General features: G+C 43.0%; 1 protein-coding gene across 1 annotated transcript; it reads right to left on the reverse strand.

The window, feature by feature from the left end:
* Positions 1–9690: 9690 nt before the first annotated feature.
* Positions 9691–18943, reverse strand: LOC311131689 (RNA-binding protein 24-A-like; the record flags this gene model as incomplete). Its single annotated transcript, XM_084164796.1, has 4 exons — positions 18503–18943; positions 17017–17140; positions 16429–16483; positions 9691–10033 (listed from the first exon to the last, which is right to left on the reverse strand). Exons 1-4 carry the CDS (start codon positions 18668–18670, stop codon positions 9691–9693), a joined length of 690 nt encoding a protein of 229 aa, XP_084020922.1. The 5' UTR covers positions 18671–18943.
* Between the last annotated feature and the right edge of the window lie 1175 nt (positions 18944–20118).

Genomic DNA, 20118 nt, shown 5'->3' on the forward strand with positions numbered 1-20118 from the left:
TCCAGCCCCGGTCAGCTGCTCCAGTCCAGAGCCAGAGCAGTCTGCTCCACCGGGGTCCAGTTCAGCTCCGGTCAGCGGCTCCACTCCAGAACCAGATGTCAACCCCTCTCCAGGGTCGGGGCCTCCCACACCAGGGTCCAGACACGGCTTGGTGCATCGCAGGGGGATTGCCGGTCCAGGCCCAGAAGTCAGCCCCTCTCCGGGGTCGGGGCCTCCCACACCAGGGTCCAGACGCATATTTCATATTTGAGATTCTTCAAAGTAGCCACCCTTTGCCTTGATGACAGCTTTGCACACTATTGCCATTCTCTCAACCAGCTTCACCTGGAATGCTTTTCCAACAGTCTTGAAGGAGTTCCCACATATGCTGAGCACTTGTTGGCTGCTTTTCCTTCACTCTGCCATCCAACTCATCCCAAACCATCTCAATTGGGTTGAGGTCGGGGGATTGTGGAGGCCAGGTCATCTGATGCAGCACTCCATCACTCTCCTTCTTGGTAAAATAGCCCTTATGTAATGATGGACTGTCGTTTCTCTTTGCTTATTTGAGCTGTTCTTGCCATAATATGGACTTGGTCTTTTACCAAATAGGGCTATTTTCTGTATACCCCCCTACCTTGTCACAACACAACTGATTGGCTCAAACGCATTAAGAAGGAAAGAAATTCCACAAATTAACTTTTATGAAGGCACACCTGTTAATTGAAATGCATTCCAGGTGACTACCTCATGAAGCTGGTTGAGACAATGCCAAGAGTGTGCAAAGCTGTCATCAAGGCAAAGGGTGGCTATTTGAAGAATCTCAAATATTAAATATATTTTCCTTGTTTAACACTTTTTTGGTTACTACATGATTCCATATGTGTTATTTCATAGTTTTGATGTCTTCACTTATATTCTACAATGTAGAAAATAGTAAAAATAAAGAAAAACCCTTGAATGAGTAGGCGTGTTCAAAATTTTGACTGGTACTGTATATGTAACAAAAACAAAAATGTTAAATAAAGTTACTTTTGTCCTCTGAAAACGGCCAATAAATAAAAACATTTAAAAAAGTACAAATAAAATACAAATAACCCAATATGTGATGGCAATGTAACTTGATCAGGGTGATTCCTTAAAATCATATATCTTTGGACTGTGTGTATAGTAATGACTGATAGGTGGGAGCGTTGTCTAAGTACTGGTCCAGAGTCAGTTTTGTGCTTGTGCTCCAATGGTTGAGATAAGGTATAAGAGGCAGGGAAAACTGATCTTAGATCAGTGGATAGAGTTCTGCTCACTGGCATAAATAACATTGAATATCTGATCATAGAGTGTATGAGCCACAATTGAACTATCTTTATTCCAAAATATCAAGATGTCTGTAGTTGTAAATAAAGACATTTGACAAGCCTTGCAACATGCTATAGAACAGAGTACAGTCTGCCACTGTATTTGCCCCAGCCCTATTCATAATTTGTTTCCCCCGGAAGATATGTTGAAAACATTAACATTGAAAACTGTCTGAATGCAACAGCTAGAATATGGCATCTCTTCACCATTGTGAGTTGGCCAAAGTCTCATGGCGAATGCCATTTTAGCTCTTTCACTGTTGGACCCCAGCTATACAGTGTTACAGTAAGTTATTTGTATAAAGTGATTGGGGGGAAAGAGCCAGCACAGGATTTGAAACCCAGCTTGGTCTCATAGACTAGACGTAACATAGTAAATGTAAATCTGGGACACTTAAATTAGTATGATATGTTACGTTTGGTATGGTTACATAAACAGATAATTACTTAAGGAAAAAACGAAAGTAGGGTTATTGGTCGGGGTGAATGGGTGGGCGACCCAAAGGTTGCGAGTTTGAATCTCATCATGGACAACTTTTTACAATTTTAGCTAATTAGCTACTTTTGCAAATTCGTATTGTACATTTTTCAAAATCGTAACATATTGTACAGTTAGTACATTTGTAACATAGTGTATGTTTAGTAAATTCGTAACATATAATATGAATTGTAATTCATCCACAAATTAATACATACCATACAATACATACCGGGGCGGCAGGTAGCTTAGTGGTTAAGAGTGTTGTGCCAGTAACCGAAAGGTCGCTGGTTCTAATCCCTGAGCCGACTAGGTGAAAAATCTGTCGATGTGCCCTTGAGCAAGGCACTTAACCCTAATTGCTCATGTAAGTCGCTCTGGATAAGAGCGTCTGCTAAATGACTAAAATGTAAATGTAAATGGAGTGTCTCGGATTTACTTACAGAATAATATGAAATGCTCTGAGACCAGGTTAAACCCTGAGGTTAGCGGGTTTAGAGGTTCATATACTGGCGGCACCATAAGGAATATTGTTTCGTAGTAAACAAAGCACCTAACAATTGTCTGACCCAAGGGGAGGGATTTACTGTATACCCAACAGCTGTGAAAGCAGACATCGGTGATGTGTTATTATTCTACTGAAATGAGAATGCCATTATACTCCAAGATCACCATAGGGTCTCATAACTCTATGCCCTGGGTATCTGATCTCAGGGCTATATTGGGCTCCTGCTACAAGTTAGTGGTGGTGATATAGTGTCATTTATTCTAAATCTGAAGGTTCTATGATTGGTGCTTGATAGGCCTGAAATGTCTTTGGGTTAAGGACCATCTAATTCTTAGACATGACGATGGCCCTTCTTGGAAAACATCTAAATCTGAAACTCGAGTTTTGTCAAGAGAGCGAGAGAGAGATCTGGAAACTCTTATACTTATGGGGCATATGAATTGTACATTTGAGAGTAATAATCTATCTATACCAATATGAAAATAATCAGCAGGCTAACATGTGAGAATTGAAAACGTTAATAATCATTTAAATAACATTTCTAAAATATCAATATTAAACTCTTAACATTCATAATGTTCCCAAAAGGTTCATTCAAGGTTGGTGTGACACAGGTGCACTGATTCTGTGCGACAACTATAGTATGTTGTGTTCATGTGTCCTCACATAGATAACAAGGTATGAGAGGTATGACAATAGCATCATATAGGCCTACTAAAAAAAACACTATTACTGATGCGTTTGAGGTGACAGGTCGGTCCGACTCCGCGCCACACACGACACTATAATTATAATAAAACAATGTCGACATGTCATCCTTTACACTTTCATCCTGCGTTATTGGCATGCTGCATTGTATAGGCTATACCGTTGTCATCACATACACCAATAACACCGACATACAAAATACTCAAATTCGTATAGTCTAGCAGTAACTGTAGCCTATTTGACGCGATACCCGTTTTCTAGAATAAACTGAAACACCGCAAATACGCAATGGTTTAACTAGCCATACAAACAAAGACAAGACACACAAACCGCACACAAAGAATATGGAAAGGGCGATTGTTCAGACCTTTGTGGCTATCCGTGTCTTCTTTTCTCGTGCCAACACAGCGAATAGTAAAACCACACGCGTTTCTATGAGGCGAGCCATCTACAAACCTGCCGCCTCGGTCCCCACCTCTCTGTCGCTCTCCCTCCCATTCCCATCTCGTCAAAAACATAACAATCGGTTGAAAACAAACTAACCAACAAAGTAACAGATTTACCTTCAATTTTAGTTCCCTATCAAATCCTGGCGTAGTGTTTTATTTCGCTTTTGTAATATCCCGGGCGAGATTCGTCTACGTCTGGCGCTGCACCCAGGCTCCTTGTCAGTCAATCGCGCAGATAACCCTGAGCTTCCGGGACTTCCAAATTAAGCAACATTGGTGAACCTGATAACGCAGTGGAGTGAGTGGTCCACTGGCAAAGTACCAGTCGGTGTCTCCAGTCTTACTCTGCCCCCCTGCCTGGTCTTGAGAAGCAGTGTTGGGAGCCCCAGACACCTAGACTAAGTATGGAACGTCTGATTGACGTCTAATGTTGTGTAGGCTGTCAATGGTCTTGCCCATGACTCAAAGGATAGTGCTGGGTGGACATTCAAATTCTAAAATTGTAAATTATATTAACATTATCATCATCATTGCCTCCAAGATCATAAGGTTGCCCACTGGGCAAAAAAACGGATGGAATCAATGTTGTTTCCACATCATTTTAACCCCCAAAATTAATGTGATGAAGTTGAATCAACTTGGAAAACTCATTGGATTTGCAAAAAGTCATCAACATGAGGGGATGTAGTTTTTTTTTCACTTAACCTTGAACCTAAATGGTGATTTTATTTGTTGATTTCACCTTGAATTCACAATAGTTGACAACAACCAAATGTAAATCAAAACTAGATGTTGAACTAACGTCTGGGCCCAGGGTGGGGATGATTCTGTGCTGATTTAATCACTGGTTATAGCTAGCTCATGTCAACTCAAATAAAACTGGGATCAAGTTTCAACAGGGCCATTCACCGTGACCCTGATTATGTTAACGCACCTTCTACTCTCTGTCTGTCATATCCCAATTCACAACCTGCCTCTGAATTCCATCATGGTGGACGTCAGATGCCATGGAAGCGGTAGTGATGTCACGCGAAAGGCCTCTATCTCTGCTGTGTCATGGCAGCTGCCTGGGCCTGGCTGACCAGCGTCTGGTTACACTGTAGGCTGAAATAGACCATTCTGTGTCTCAAATGGCACCCTGTGCCCTATGCAGTGCACTACTTTTGACCAGAATAGGGTACCATGCTGCCTCCGTGCCAGGTTAGAGAGGAGAGGGTAGGGATATTTTATTGATTAGAGCCTCTGAAACATTGATAGGCTTCCCCAGAGGACTCCATTCCCTAACTCTCTGCTGCCAGACGTGTTTGTTTGAGTGTGAAGTGAATGCTTGTCCCACGTCATCAAATGTCTGGCTAAAATGGTGGAGGGGCCTTGGGTGACAGTGTTACAAAATGAAGGGCAGGAGCACGGTCGCCAGCATACAGCCAGCAGACATTTTGTGTGTAATCCCATAGGGCTTCTGGCTGCTCTGTGGTAATTTGCACGCACGCACATGTAAAGGATGTCACGCTGCTTGCTTAGCATGTACCACTTCCTCCCGATTCGGCCCATACCTGGCGCGAACTCAGGACCTCTGTCTTGTCAATAAGACAAAGGAGCTGATCATGGACTACAGGAGACGGAGGGCCGAGAATGCTCCCATTCACATCGACAGGGCTGTAGTGGAGTGGGTTGAGAGCTTCAAGTTCCTCGTGTCCACATCACTAAGGATCTATCATGGTCCAAACACACCAACACAGTGATGAAGAGGGCATGGGCCCTCAGATCCTCAAAATGTTATACAGCTGCACCATCGAGAGCATCTTGACTGGCTGCATCACCGCTTGGTATGGTAACTGCTTGGCATCCGACCGCAAGGCGCTACAGAGGGTAGTGCGTACGGCCCAGTACATCACTGGGGCCCAAGCTCCCTGCCATCCAGAACCTCTATACCAGGCGGTGTCAGAAGAAGGCCTAAAAAAATTGTCAAAGACTCCATCCACCCAAGCCACGGACCGTTCTCTCTGCTACCGCACGGCAAGCGGTAACAATGCACCAAGTCTGGAACCAACAGGACCCTGAACAGCTTCTACCCCCAAGCCATAATACTTATAAACAAGAGCTAAATAGCTCATCAAATGGCTACCCGGACTACCTGCATTGACCCTTTTTATAATATGCATACTGACGCCACACACATACTCACACTTTCATACACCACATACGCTGCTGCTAGTCAATTTACCCTTACCTGTATGTACAGTATATAGCTACCTTAATTACCTCATACCCCTGCACATCGCCTTGGTACTGGTACTCCCTGTATATAGCCATGTTATTTTCTACTCCCTGTATATAGCCATGTTATTTTCTACTCCCTGTATATAGCCATGTTATTTTCTACTCCCTGTACAATAAGTGTACAAAACATTAGGAATACCTTCCTAATATTGAGGTGCACCTCCTTTTGCCCTCAGAACAGTCTCAATTCGTCGGGGCATGGACACTACAAGGTGTTGGCCCCGTGTAGCTCAGTTGGTAGAGCATGGCGTTTGCAACGCCAGGGTTGTGGGTTTGATTCCCACGGGGGGCCAGTATGAAAAAATGTATGCACTCACTAACTGTAAGTCGCTCTGGATAAGAGCGTCTGCTAAATGACTAAAAATGTAAATGTAAATGAAAGAGCAGTGCATTCGAAAGGTATTCAGACCCCTTCCCTTTTTCCACATTTTGTTATGTTACAGCCTTATTCTAAAATTGATTAAATAGTTTTTTCCCTCATCAATCTACACACAATACCCCATAATGACAAAGCAAAAACAGGTTTATAGAAATGTTTGCAAATGTATTAAAAATAAACAACTGAAACATTACATTTACATAAGTATTCAGACCCTTTGCTATGAGACTCGAAATTGAGCTCAGGTGCATCCTGTTTCCATTGATCATCCTTGAGATGTTTCTACAACTTGATTTGAGTCCACCTGTGGTAAATTCAATTGATTGGACCATCCTGTCTATATAAGGTCCCACAGTTGACAATGCATGTCAGAGCAAAAACCAAGCCATGAGGTCAAAGGAATTGTCCGTAGAGCTCCGATACAGGATGGTGTCTCGGAGCTCTGCAACCAAATTAACTGCTTCGAGGGTTTGGGAATCGAGGATATTTGCACAAATAGACAGTGAGTCTGTTTATAGGTGTTTAATACACTTAGATGGAAAAGTCCTTACATAACACAACACAAGAACTGTGGGAGTTCTGGAGCCAGAAATAACCACGGTCGCATCCCAAATGGCACCCACAGTATTCCCTATTTAGTGCAATACTTTCGACCAAGGGTCCTGGTGAAAAGTAGTGCACTATAAAGGGAATAGGGTGCCATTTGAGATGCAGAACCATGTGTGTTTGAGAGAGAAGCTTTTGACTAGTGAAGAGGTGACTCAGCCATTCTCCATGTCGTAGGGTAAACATCTGGGACATGTGTGTATCCATAGACCCTACTGAACATCAACAACTTTAGCACCTTCACCTTTCATACCTAATTTGCTCTGGAGACTATCAATTACATTTTAGTCATTTAGCAGACGCTCTTATGCAGAGCGACTAACAGTTAGCAAGTGCGTACATTTTTCATACTGGCCCCCCGTGGGAATCAAACCCACAACCCTGGCATTTTTCATACTGGTGCATGCTCTACCAACTGAGCTACAGGAGGCCTGTCTCAGACCTCCACAATAAGGCCCCAAAAAAGTCACCCAACCTGAAAACAACACAATTCAACATCAACTCAACATTGTATATCCATCTTATATAAAAAAGGACAATATTCACAGTATTCTGTTTAAATATAGAACCTTTTATTTCAATTTAGAGTAAATAGTGTTGAAATTCTGAAATAAGGTTTTAATACCAACAGGACCTTTGCATTTTAGTCATTTAGCAGACGTTCTTATCCAGAGCGACTTACAGGAGCAATTAGGGTTAAGTGCCTTGCTCAAGGGCACATCGACAGATTTTTCACCTAGTCGGCTCGGGGATTAGAATCAGCAACCTTTTGGTTACTGGCACAACGCTCTTAACCACTAAGCTACCTGCTGCCCATTTAAATAGTAAATAACCCTTTACATGACTTAATCCAGTGACAATGAAAAGCTTCTTTAAAAAGTTTTTTTTTTTTGTCATTTATTTGTCATATTTTCCCTTGTAAGAAATAGTTCAAGTATAAAAATTCCCAAAAGTGTAAAATAGCCCATCTGATGTATATTAAAAGCAATAAAAGCACAGCTATTCAAACCATGACAATGACTATACATTATAACGTATAAAGCAGCATTTTGCTAATTTTTGTCAGGATTGTTTTAGTCTTTTCCAATGGTTCTAAACACAAGAGGCAGAGTAACAGTCTGCATGCAAATAGGCCTGCATTTAAATAAAGTTTCATACAAAAAGGCATTCATCTAGCCAATATTTAATGTCATGTTCTAAGATTTCAAAAGGCAGAAAGTATAATTGTACAGTGCACATACAGAATTGTATCTTAAATAAATCCTACATCAACATTTTTGGTAGAGTATGTTCATAATAATATAACTATATGCCTTGAGATTAATACATAATAATATTAATACAGTACCGCAACTAAGTCTTTGTCCTTAGAGCGCATAGAACATAGTCAACTCTGAAAATAAATATCTTAAATAGTAGATCTCTTTTCTTACTCTTTTAAATAACAACACAAATGTAAGGCACACGAAGAACCCCCAGATTGATGACAAGCGCCTGCAGCCACGCCACCCCCTTTCTACATTCTCCATCGCCACCACTTTCCAGACTCACAGACAGGAGCCCAGGAGTTGGGGTGTGTAGTCTGGGTAGAGGAGGAGTTGGTGAGGCTGTGAGGAATGGGTACAGGACCAGGCCCAGGGGGGTTGGTTAGAGTTAGGGTAGGAGGACAGTGTGTGTACCTGACACCAGCCCAGTTGGCCAGCTCTAGGACAGAGGACAGAGGTGGAAATGCTGACAGGGCCAGGCAGACAGACAGGCAGGCAAGCCAGAGTAGCCAGTTCCCAAATGGGCTCAGGGATTAAAATGTGACAGCTCAACAAATAAGCACAAGTGATGCGTTCTTTCCAGAGTGATCTGTCTGTGTGGCGCTGGGCTAACTGTCCCACGCCCCTCCCCACCCGCTCCCCTCTCTCTCTTTCACTCTGACTAGATCCCATTGCACAGAGCCAGAGGGGAACACGACTGGGCCCTTTGTCCTTTACCACTATGTACACAACTATGTGTGTGTGTGCGTATGTGTTTGAGAGTAACTGATTTGGTGCTTCTCATTGTCTGAAAACCCTTCTTTCTTTCTTTCTCTTTCTTTCTTTCTTCCGGAGTTGCCTTCATATTGTTTGTGATGTCCTTTGAAGAGTTGATGAGTAGATGGCATTTTTGGTTATTCCTGCAGTTTTTTTGTCTCCTGGTGAACTGTTTGCTTTGCATAGGTCAAGAGGTCAAGATACAGAGTCAAAAAAGGGACATTCAGCATCAGGAAGATTAAAGGTAGTTCTTAACACGTGACACGAGCCAAGACTATTTTTGACCTTTTCTCCACAGTTATTTCAGCTATTCCCTGACACGCAGAGTTGTCTTTACTAACACACTGGAAACTGGTCCATTTCCCTGATTATCAGAAAATTTACTTCAATGCACTTGAAAAGACAGAACGACAAGAGCCCTCGAAATGTGATAATAAATATATGTTATAAGGGCTTCAGAACACAAAACACTTTGGGACACGCCTAAGTGTCCCGTAAAGAGAACGCTCTCTCTCTCTTCTATGTTAATGACAGCAATGGAACATAAGGTCATGTTTTACACCAAGCTTAGTTGTTGCATTTCTCCTCTATAAATAAATACTCTACTACAATTATAATAATAGTAATAATTATATTAATAACAACAATAATAATCATAAGGATAAATCCACCTTACTTAGTTCTGTGAATTGGTAACGTTTTCTCGTATTTATTTATTTTGGTTTAAGCACAGCAAGTTGGAAAGCTACTGTATGGAGTTCCCACCTCACGATCATCACCACCACCATCATCATCATCATCACCATCTTAACGATTCCATCACTTAATGACACAGCCCCTCTTTCTTCCTCTTCCTCCTCCTTTCCTCAGCACAGCCAATCAGCCATGGGCCTCCCATCCCCTCGTGTCCAATGGCTGCAGTGGCTGCTATTGCATGCGGTCAGCTTGCAGCTGCTGAGGCTGATACTGACCAAAAGCTGCGGCTGCAGCGACGGCTGACCCCGGTGCGGCCGTAGCTAGGGGCTGCTGAACGTAGCCGTAACCGGCCGCAGTTACGTACCCGGCCGCCGCAGGGGAGGCAGCGTAGGGATACTGCTCGTAGGCTGCGGCGGCAGCGCTAGCTGCGGCGGAATATTGTGCGTAGGCGGCTCCGGTGTAGTCGATGTACGGTGAGGAGGCGGTGGAGGCGGCACTGGGCTGCATGCCGTGAGGGATGACCATGGTGCTTGGCTGCATGAAGGCCTGAGGGTACACATAATGAGCAGGGATCCTGCAGGACAGAAACAGACAGGGAGTTAGAGGTAGAGATCACAGACCTGGCCTTACACAGCCACTGACAGACAGCAAACCCCCAGCTTGACAGCAGAACCAACCACAGCCAACCCAACCACACTGCAGCCAAGCGCCCCCCAACACATCAATCACCAGTCAATAACACCACGGAGATGCTTGCTAGTAGCTATTAGAGATATAGGGTTGCCAAAATAGAGATCTCTCTGTGGGACAAAAAAATGGGTTGGTGAGAGGTGTTCAAAGCTCAGAGGTGTTTAGTCCTCTGATAAGGGATAGGAAGACATTTTGGGTTTTCAGTGACCCATTGATGCAGTCTTTGAGAGACAATCCAGAGATGGAGAGAGGAGAGAACCTGGTTTGTGTGTGCTTGGTCACATGTGGATTTGGCCCTGCTGCCATTCCTAGTTGAGAGAGGGAACAGAGGAGGGGAGGGAGGCTCACAAGCACCGCTGGGAGGGAGAGAGGGGTAGAGGAGAGGAGATGAGATGAGGGGGGCATTGTGAAAATGTCACTGCCACTTTGACAGCTGGACAGTTTTCAAAAAGGACACTGCTGGCTGTTTCCCCCTCTGTGCTTAGACAAAGAGCCCCGGGCCGGGTGCTTGGTTAGCTGCACTCAGAGGGACCTTTTCATTAAATAAGCAATCAGGAACAATGAGCACATTCATGACATATCCCGGTCGTGAGGCTCGGCTCGCTCTCTCTAGCGCTATCTGCTAGCATGATGATGGGGGAGAAAACCCAAGCTGTTGACCTGGATGGGGAAATCATTTTTTTTTTGTTGGTCATTTAGCAGATGCTCTTATCCAGAGCGACTTACAGTTAGTGAGTGCATACATTTTTTTATACTGGTCCCCCGTGGGAATTGAACCCACAACCCTGGCATTGCAAGCGCCATGCTCTACCAACTGAGCTACACAGGATCATGAATGACATTCCTCAAAATACTAAACTGGTGTTAATTGGAGTCAAGTTTATGATTCAGTAAGATAAGACTGAGTAACCTAATCAGTGTTTACATAATGATTGACATAACTTTTATATTGGCTTATCACCATTTGATCAATTGTCAGTGTTGAGTTTCAATGAGTTGTGGTCTGGTGTGGATTTGTAATGGTCTGGAATGATGTGCATGATGTGATGATGTTGTCAACAGATAATTAAAATCTCTTGAGAAACAACCTAACATTTGATTGGACCAAATAAATACTGACATCAATTAAGCCAATAAGAAACAAGATGGAGAGAGGAATCTTTTGTACAGTCATACAGTTTGGAATCTGGATTGGAGAAACGAAAGACAAGATCTATCGTGGCAACCCTATTGTCAGCACTCCACTATCCAACCAATCACATCTCAAAACACCGGCCCCAAAGAGGAAACAGGAAAATACAACAGCAATTCTACAAACACAGGCGTCAAAGACAAAAAATGAAACACGGTCCACATGGATCACCAACACAGCACAAACACAACCACTCACTGAAAGAAACAAAAAGAAAAGAAACAAAAGGATCAAATAAAAAGAAAGGAAAATAAAATATCCAGTGCAGCTCTATCACTCAGGGGTCAGGGGTCAGGGGTTAGAGCCGCTCCTATGACATCACGTCCTTAGCAGATGCCTCGGCCTGGCCTGCTGGCACGCTGCTGCCTCAGCACAGTGTTACAGTCATAACACAGGCTGGAGACACACACACACACTCACAGGCTGAACGATACACAACAGAACAAAACGCAACAACAACACACACACACACAGGATGTACACAGACCACAACAAACGCACACAACACAACACACACACACACACAGCACGACACACAAGGGCCACTACAAAGAAAAACTCTCTCAAACACACACAAACACAGGCACGCAAAGGATGGTTTCACAACGAAACAACAAAATGCAGTGTCCACCGAAAAACAACTCACAAGTCTAGACTGCCCTACCCACTATAAATCACAGATAGCAGAATTAAAACACATTAAGACACTTTTGGGAAATTCCTCAACAAACACCTTGTAATGAAATGTCCCTTGTAGGCATTCTTAGTTCTGTATGATGTACACATGTCAAAGCTGGCCATTGTTGTGCCTCCCCATTACTAGCTATATTAAAACACGGGATGCATCCCCATAGGGTCAAAGGTAGTGCACTATATAGGTAATATGATAACATTTGGGACGCGAGCATGGTGTCAAAAGTTGGATCAAACAGGTATTTTGAAATGCTGTTTTCATCTCTTTTTGGAAAAACTATTATTTCTTACAGTATGGGGAAAACCGGCACAAAATTAAGCTCTTTCACACCACACATGAAATATGTTATGCAGTTACAACACAGAATAAAGGTGCTCTTTAATAGCACTATATTTGCAAATGTAGAGAATTAAATGACAGCATTCAACTGGTATGTTTCAATGGTGGTGAAACATGCTATTGTTGGAAATAAATGCTGCATCCCAAATGGCATGCTATTCCCTTTAAAGTGCACTACTTTTGACCAGCCCATAGGGCTCTGGTCAACAGTAGTGCACTATATAGGGAATTGGGTGCCATTTGGGACACATACAACGTTTGAAGAAGACAGAGATGTTAAAACGGCCCATGATTGTTAGCCTGCATTAGACCGTTTGAAGCAATCACTGCCCAAGAGAGTTTCATCCCTATGTTATTTTTTCTATAAATATACATCAATGTAAAGTACATTATAGAAAAATACCAATAAGTCCTACACAAGTATGGTTTCCATAAGTAGTCATGACGACATTCCTGTAATGTGGATCTGGTCTCAGACATGCTCTTTGTTGCCTGGCCTCATGTGTGATTGACAGGAGAGGCTGGAGGCTGGGCCCCAGCTATTTTCTGCTTGCCTGTCATCCTACATATGACTTACTGTGGTATGTTCCCACCCCTAGAACTCATCTGGGCTCATATCCCACCCTACCTTTATTCACCTATCTTGTCCTTCTCCCTCTCCCTCTATCCTACCTCCTTTGGCCGCCATTCCTTCCAGTTCTCTGCTGCCAATGACTGGAACGAATTGCAAAAATCTCTGAAGCTGGAGACTCTTATCTCCCTCACTAACTTTAAGCATCAGTTGTCAGAGCACCTTACCGATCACTGCACCTGTACACAGCCCATCTGAAATTAGCCCACCCAACTACCTCATCCCTATATTGTTATTTATTTTGCTCTTTTGCACCCCAGTATCTCTATTTGCACATAATCTCTTGCACATCTAGCATTCCAGTGTTAATTCTAATTGTAATTATTTTGCACTATAGCCTATTTATTGCCTTACCTCCATAACTTGCTCCATTTGCACACACTGTATATATATTTTCTGTTGTATTTTTGACTTTATGTTTTTTTTTTACCCCATATGTAACTCTGTGTTGTTGTTTTTATCGCACTGCTTTGCTTTATCTTGGCCAGGTCGCAGTTGTAAATGAGAACTTGTTCTCAACTGGCTTACCTGGTTAAATAAAGGTGAAATAAAATAAAACTAAAATCCTTCCTAATCTCATTCAACATTAGACTACCACAACCTGTTTCTCCATCTCCAACAGCATAAACCTCTTATATGTTGGCAAATGCTGTGTCACCTAACAAACACACACACACACACACACACACGCACACACACACACACACACACACACACACACACACACACACACACACGCACACCAAATCCACTCATCTGCCTGGATTCACTTCCGTGACGGTGTTAATCATGGGAAGCACTGGCTACCCTCTGACTCCCATCTAAATGCCCTCTTTTCCCTAGAGATACAAGCAAGGTTAAAAATACTAGGGTTACTGTGTGTCTCAATGCTCTGTGTAAATATATTATCTTTCTGTGTCTGGAATGTTGTGGTCCTTCTGACCAGCGGTCGGTAAAGTTCAAGGCTAAATAAAGATCTGTTTCAATCACATGTCAGATGGGTGACATATTTGACCAGAGAGGGGGGATAGTGGAGGGGATGCAGGGAGTTTAGGAGTACACACCTGTTGTTCTCCAACACATTAGAACCATTGGGATTCTGTTGCATTAGGAGCTGAGAAACAACCAGTCATGCTACAGTTAAATGTGAGAAGCGTAGAGGGGCGATAATTAATAAGAACTATGGATCTGGTTGCTACAGCCTCAAACAGTAGCCTGATCCCAGACCTGTACGTACTGCTACATGCTGTAGGCCTATCTACCTAGTACCCATCAGAGGAGGCTGGTGGGAGGAACTATAGGAGGATGGGCTCACTGTAATGGCTGGAATGGAACTAATGGAACGGAGTCAAACTAGATTTCCATATGTTTGATACTGTTCCATTAATTCCATTCCAGCCATTACAATGAGCCTGTCCTCATATAGCTCCTCCCACTAGCCTCCTCTGCTTTAAACCTATCTATCAAGCCTCCTGCATGTGTTGGGATCATATCATAGGTGAGACTCATACCTAGTGTGGTGATAGCCATGGAGCTGGTTGCTACCCTCCCACAGCATCTATCGGTGTGTCCCAATGGCACCATTTTCCCTATATAGTGCACGGCCCTTGTCAAAAGTAATGGCCTATACAGCGAATAGGGTGCCATTTGGGACAAACCGTTTGTCTGCAGCATTGGGCCTCCTACATGTGTTGGAAAGCATAGGTGGCACATAGGTGGCACTGTCTGGATGTGTCTGTGGCCCTTTAAACCTCCCTGGGGCCTCCAGCCTCCATGTGTTGGGCCTGCTGTTTTTAAAGAGCGTCCCATCCCAACATGACGGAGAGAGCCCCAGCCCCCCTGCTCAGCCCCCCTGCTTAGCCCCACGCCCCGCTACCAGTATAGGCTTCATGCGACTGCAGTGTCAGCACTCCAGCCTTTGTGCGGCACAATGGAGAAGCTTGTTTTCCTTAACGCTGCAGGCCCATGTGACGAAAGCTTGTTCAGAGGCTGTGGCATCCAGACATTTGTTTGTGTCACAGTAGAGACCTTGGTGCACTGCTCTACCACTGGACTGGACTACACAAGAAAGGACACACACACACACACACACAATAGTATGGTCAGACAAATACAAACAAACACACGTATACACACAAACACCCATACACACTAACAGAAGCACACATGTTAGTAGGTGTTCTGCTTCAACTAAACTACTAGCCTTGGATTACTTTCCCTCATCTGTCACCAGTGTCCTGTAAGGGATAAGGTTGGTGACGACTGTCAATTTACAGTCTAGTCATGGACCTCTCTCTCACTCTTCTCTTCTTCACTGTGTGAACAGACATCCTCATCTCTGAATGATAAACAGCAGCTCTCCTGAGAGTCGGCCCAGAAGAATGAAGTAGATAGATGGAAGGAGATGGATGTAATGAGAGAGTGAGAGTGAGAGTGAGAGTGAAAGAGAGAGAGAGAGAGAGAGAGAGAGAGAGAGAATAAGCACACAGAAAATCGTCCCTCACTCCAACAACACATATAGAACATCCTGTTACCAAAGAAAAGGTAAACCACAAGCTACAGCACAAAAGCATCAAATCAAATAAAGAAATGTAAACAAACTTTTCTCCCCCTGGCAAAGTCAACACTCTTCCACAAAAACGGAAAAGAACACCCCAAATATCGTCAAAACAGCTTTGTTTGGTTATGAAATAGAAAGCACATGGTTTAGCTATCAACACCACTTCATAACAGTAAAAAAGCACACAAAGCTCTAATTGCTATTCAAAATAAAAAATGTAAACTCAAAACCAAAATGTAAAACCAACGTACATGCATCTATAATCACCATTTGAGCTTGTTTGTGTGTGTTTGAGATTACAGGTAATTCCCTGGTCTGATCTGTGACATGCCCACAGAACTAATCCTGAAACCACCAGTTATGTTAACCCATATCGAGCCTGTCGGACCAGAGAGAGATAGATAACATTGAGTCATTGAGGCTGTAACTTTCCATCAGTTGTACTCAACACATAACACACACACATGCGCATACAAACAAACACTCATACTATGAACACACACATTCTCTTTCACTCACACAAACCTTAAATTGATATGGTGGTCAACTTTGTAGTCCGTGATAAAAAGAAAGAGGATTTGTGGAACTGTTTTTTTTTTTCCTCAACATAATTATCATGCACTGTAATCATATAAGTATGGAGAAAAATAGGACAAAGCACAAAACAATTATATAAACATGTCATTGTATGAACATGTCTAACAATGCTAGACTTTCGCCAAATGAGAGACATTGGCTTTAATATATTATAAATAACATTAGAGGTTATGAGGTTTCATATAGGTTTTCACTGATGATGAGGTCATTTGTAAACTCATCAACACCCAACCATCCCCTCAACACAAAGACGCATCAGTACTTACCCATAAGGCCTTTGGATAAAGGCAGGATGAATTTGTGGAACACCAAAAGTGAAACCTGAATGGAGATGAGGAATGGTCAAAATGAATTGATATTCTTATTAATGTCATTGTCTGAGTCCCAAATGGCACCCTATTGCCTTTTTAGTGCACTACTTTTGACCAGGGCCCATAGTAGGGCACTATATAGGGAATAGGGTGCCATTTGGGACGCAACGGTTCAGTGCATTCTAGACATATCGGGACATCCTGAATCATGTATTGAACACATTAATTTCCATATTTATGAGACAGAATGATTAATAAGCTTTGGGATCATCATGAAAGTATTCTGTACCAGGCATGATTTGCGAGGAAAAAATGTGGACAATATGGATATAAAAATAAGATGTGACCTGGGGCATGTTCTGTAGAACTAACAGCCTCAATGTTCTCAGAACATTATCATACAGAACAGGTACTGTTGCTTAAGTTAAGTATACTTCACCTATAGGTATCTGTGTGTGTGTGTGTGTGTGTGTGTGTGTGTGTGTGTGTGTGTGTGTGTGTGTGTGTGTGTGTGTGTGTGTGTGTGTGTGTGTGTGTGTTTACCTGGCTGCATCACCCGTGGCTTGGCCCCCAGGTACGCCAGGTTGACGTTGGCTTTCCTGCCATCAATGATGGGGTTGGGATCTTTACAGGCCCTGTCTGCAGCCGAGCGATCTGCCATCGTCACCTGCAGGGACACACAGAGAGGGAGAGAGCACAGGGAAGAAGTAGTGAAGAAGAAGTGTGAGGGGGATGGTAAACATGTACGATAAAGACTCGCCGAAGTTCATATTCATTAGCTAAAGAGGCAAATATTAGAGAAAATATGGATATCACACACGACCCAACTGTCAGTCAATATTTTGAAAAGATCGATAACCACCACTACTTATAGTAAGTTGAGATATTTGGTTCTAGGTTGGCTCTAAGCTCCTGATGAGTTCTAGGTTGGCTCTAAGCTCCTGACGAGTTCTTTCCTTGTTTTTCAGAGGAGAAACTGGATACAACACCATCTCTGGCCATAGATACTCATTCACTCAAAATAATTGAACCTCTTGATGTCAGTACCATACATTGTTTTTCTCTGAGGATAAGTTTACTTTAAGAACTTAACTGCTGCTGAGTGTAACAGTTTTGCTTTGGTCCCTCTCCTCACCCCTACCTGGGCTTGAACCACGGACTCTCTGCTCACATCGACAATAGTCACCCTCGAAGCACCGTTACCCGTCGCTCCACAAAAGCCGCTGTCCTTGCAGAGCAAGGGAAACAACTACTTCAAGGTCTCAGAGCGAGTGACGTCACCAATTGAACCACTACTAGCGCGCACCGCTAACTAGATAGCCATTTCACACCGGTTACATGAGCTGATGACTATAAGTATGCTATTTGAGAGTAATGACTAGGTAAGAGCTTTTGGTGCTGTAGTAGGGTCTTTTTTAAATAACTTCACCCAGAAACCCAAGGAAAACGTTTCAACTCATCAAATACTACAGGCTAATATTTCAAATAAATGTGCGTAAAAGTCCGGTGTAGCTCAGTTGGTAGTGAATGGCGTTTGCAACGCTAGGGTTGTGGGTTCGTTTCCCACGGGGGACCAGTATGAAAAAAAAAAGTTTGCACTAACTGTAAGTCGCTCTGGATAAGAGCGTCTGCTAAATGACTAAAATGTCAAACTAAATGGCTGCAAAGAGGGAGGTACCATGACACTAAACCAGTTTTATAGTAGCCTATCCGTCTATCATTAATGCTCATAGAAATTGACATGATGACGTTCTGCACATCATCTTCCCAAGACTCATCTTCTGAACATGTCAGGGCGCAACAAGTTGTTTTCAATGATAGAACGCTTCGAGCTGAAAACACAGACCTACTTATGAAAAACTTCAAATGGACATCACATATTAAGAAATAGGCCTACAGTCGCCTAACCAACAACCACTTTAACGATGACGTGATTTGCTGCCATTTGAAATAATGCAGGCCTTTGACAGACAGTGCAAGTGAGGTCCCTGTTTGTGTTATGAAGAATAAATACTATATTGATACTTACGAATCCATACCCCCTGGACTTGCCGGTCTGTCGGTCGGTAATCACGACTGCTTCTTCAATTTCTCCAAACACTTCAAAGTATTTCCTGAGACTGGAATCCGTGGTGTGGTACGGAAGACCCCCGACAAAAACCTTCGTGTAGGTCGTGTCCTTCTGCGTGGTGTGCATCTTCACCAATATTTTAGTGCAAAATAGTATAGACAGAAACAATCAAAAATATAGTGCAATGTTTCCTTATCACCAAGTCACGTTATTTATTAGTATTGCTATAAAAACGAACAGCACGAAATGTACAACTGGAGAGGCTTCAGATAAATAACATAAAACTCGACAAAAATCAAGATTCGAGGTAGATTGTTTCGACACTTAAAGGAGATATGGAGCGGATTGTCCAAGAGATCATCAAGGTGTTTTCAACTCTTCTTCGTAACTGTCGTGACTAACTAAATATGTTTCGGACCCATTCCTTAAAGCGCTGCCCATAACTCCACCCAGTTCCAAGCACGAGGGCGGTACATGCGTGCATTGCTACACGCTCCAGCAAACAGCTGGGAAGCGCGCACAATGAAAGATCCATGCCTGGTTAGTGGTGATGAAGAATAGACCATATTACCTACCACATGTTAAACCACCAGGAAAGTAATGTTCATTCGGTTTTTCATAACCCTAAAATGACCTGTTCTTACACCAATTGTATAGCCTAGTGCTCACGGCAAGGTTTAGGCTACTTAATAACCCACAGTGTCACACACAAGACCCCATTATACTCCATAAAGGTATGACTTAAAAAATGAAGTTCTTGGTTCTCTTCCTGTCCCAAGGGATACCTGCCAGCAGGTGTTCGGGTCGGGCAGGCCCATTACGCGCGGAGAGGAAACAGACAGCCCAGTGACGCATGTGTTTTAGTGGCAGCAGCAGTGCAGCATGACCAATGCAGACAGGTGTAATCTCTGGGCCTCAAGATGCCAGTCCGATTGAGTTTCATTGTAGAATAATGCAGTACCGTGTTTAGTTTTATTTCGGACTATCATACATGGGACGCTACTAAGAGAATTACGCACAATGGGTAGGGACAGCAATGGACAGTTTTCTGGGCCCCTAATGTCTCATAGGAGGCCACTGATGACTGAACTGTGTTAAAACGCGTTTAGGAGTGAGTTCAGCTGGGTGATGATAAGAATTTATGATAACATTTTAAGGTGGACTTGAAGGGAAGATCGGGACGTGCGTAAAGACACGGTCGGGGCAATTGGGCACGCAATTGTGCACTGTGCATGATCCGTCCATTCAAGATCATATTTTAAGATTATTTTTCAAATAGGCTACTTAAGCGTGTGATTATATATATCATACAAATAATAGGCTAAATTGTATATTTTAGTAGAGCAGTGCCTTGAGGTCAGACGAATGTCCACTTGTGGGTCTTGTAGGGCCTGTAATAACTAAAATAGCTTAACGATAGGCCTAATAACAATGATGACTTTGTAAACTTTGTAAGACTGTTCACTTTTATCCCAGTTGGAAATCATGGAGCGGACCTTTGTCTTTCAATCAGTCTTTCATGATTGAATGTGGAAAATTATGATTCTCCCTCCTGTTTTCCACGACAACTGGTC

Source organism: Coregonus lavaretus (genome assembly GCF_964263955.1).
Source record: "Coregonus lavaretus genome assembly, chromosome: 7".
Lineage (NCBI taxonomy): Eukaryota > Metazoa > Chordata > Actinopteri > Salmoniformes > Salmonidae > Coregonus > Coregonus lavaretus.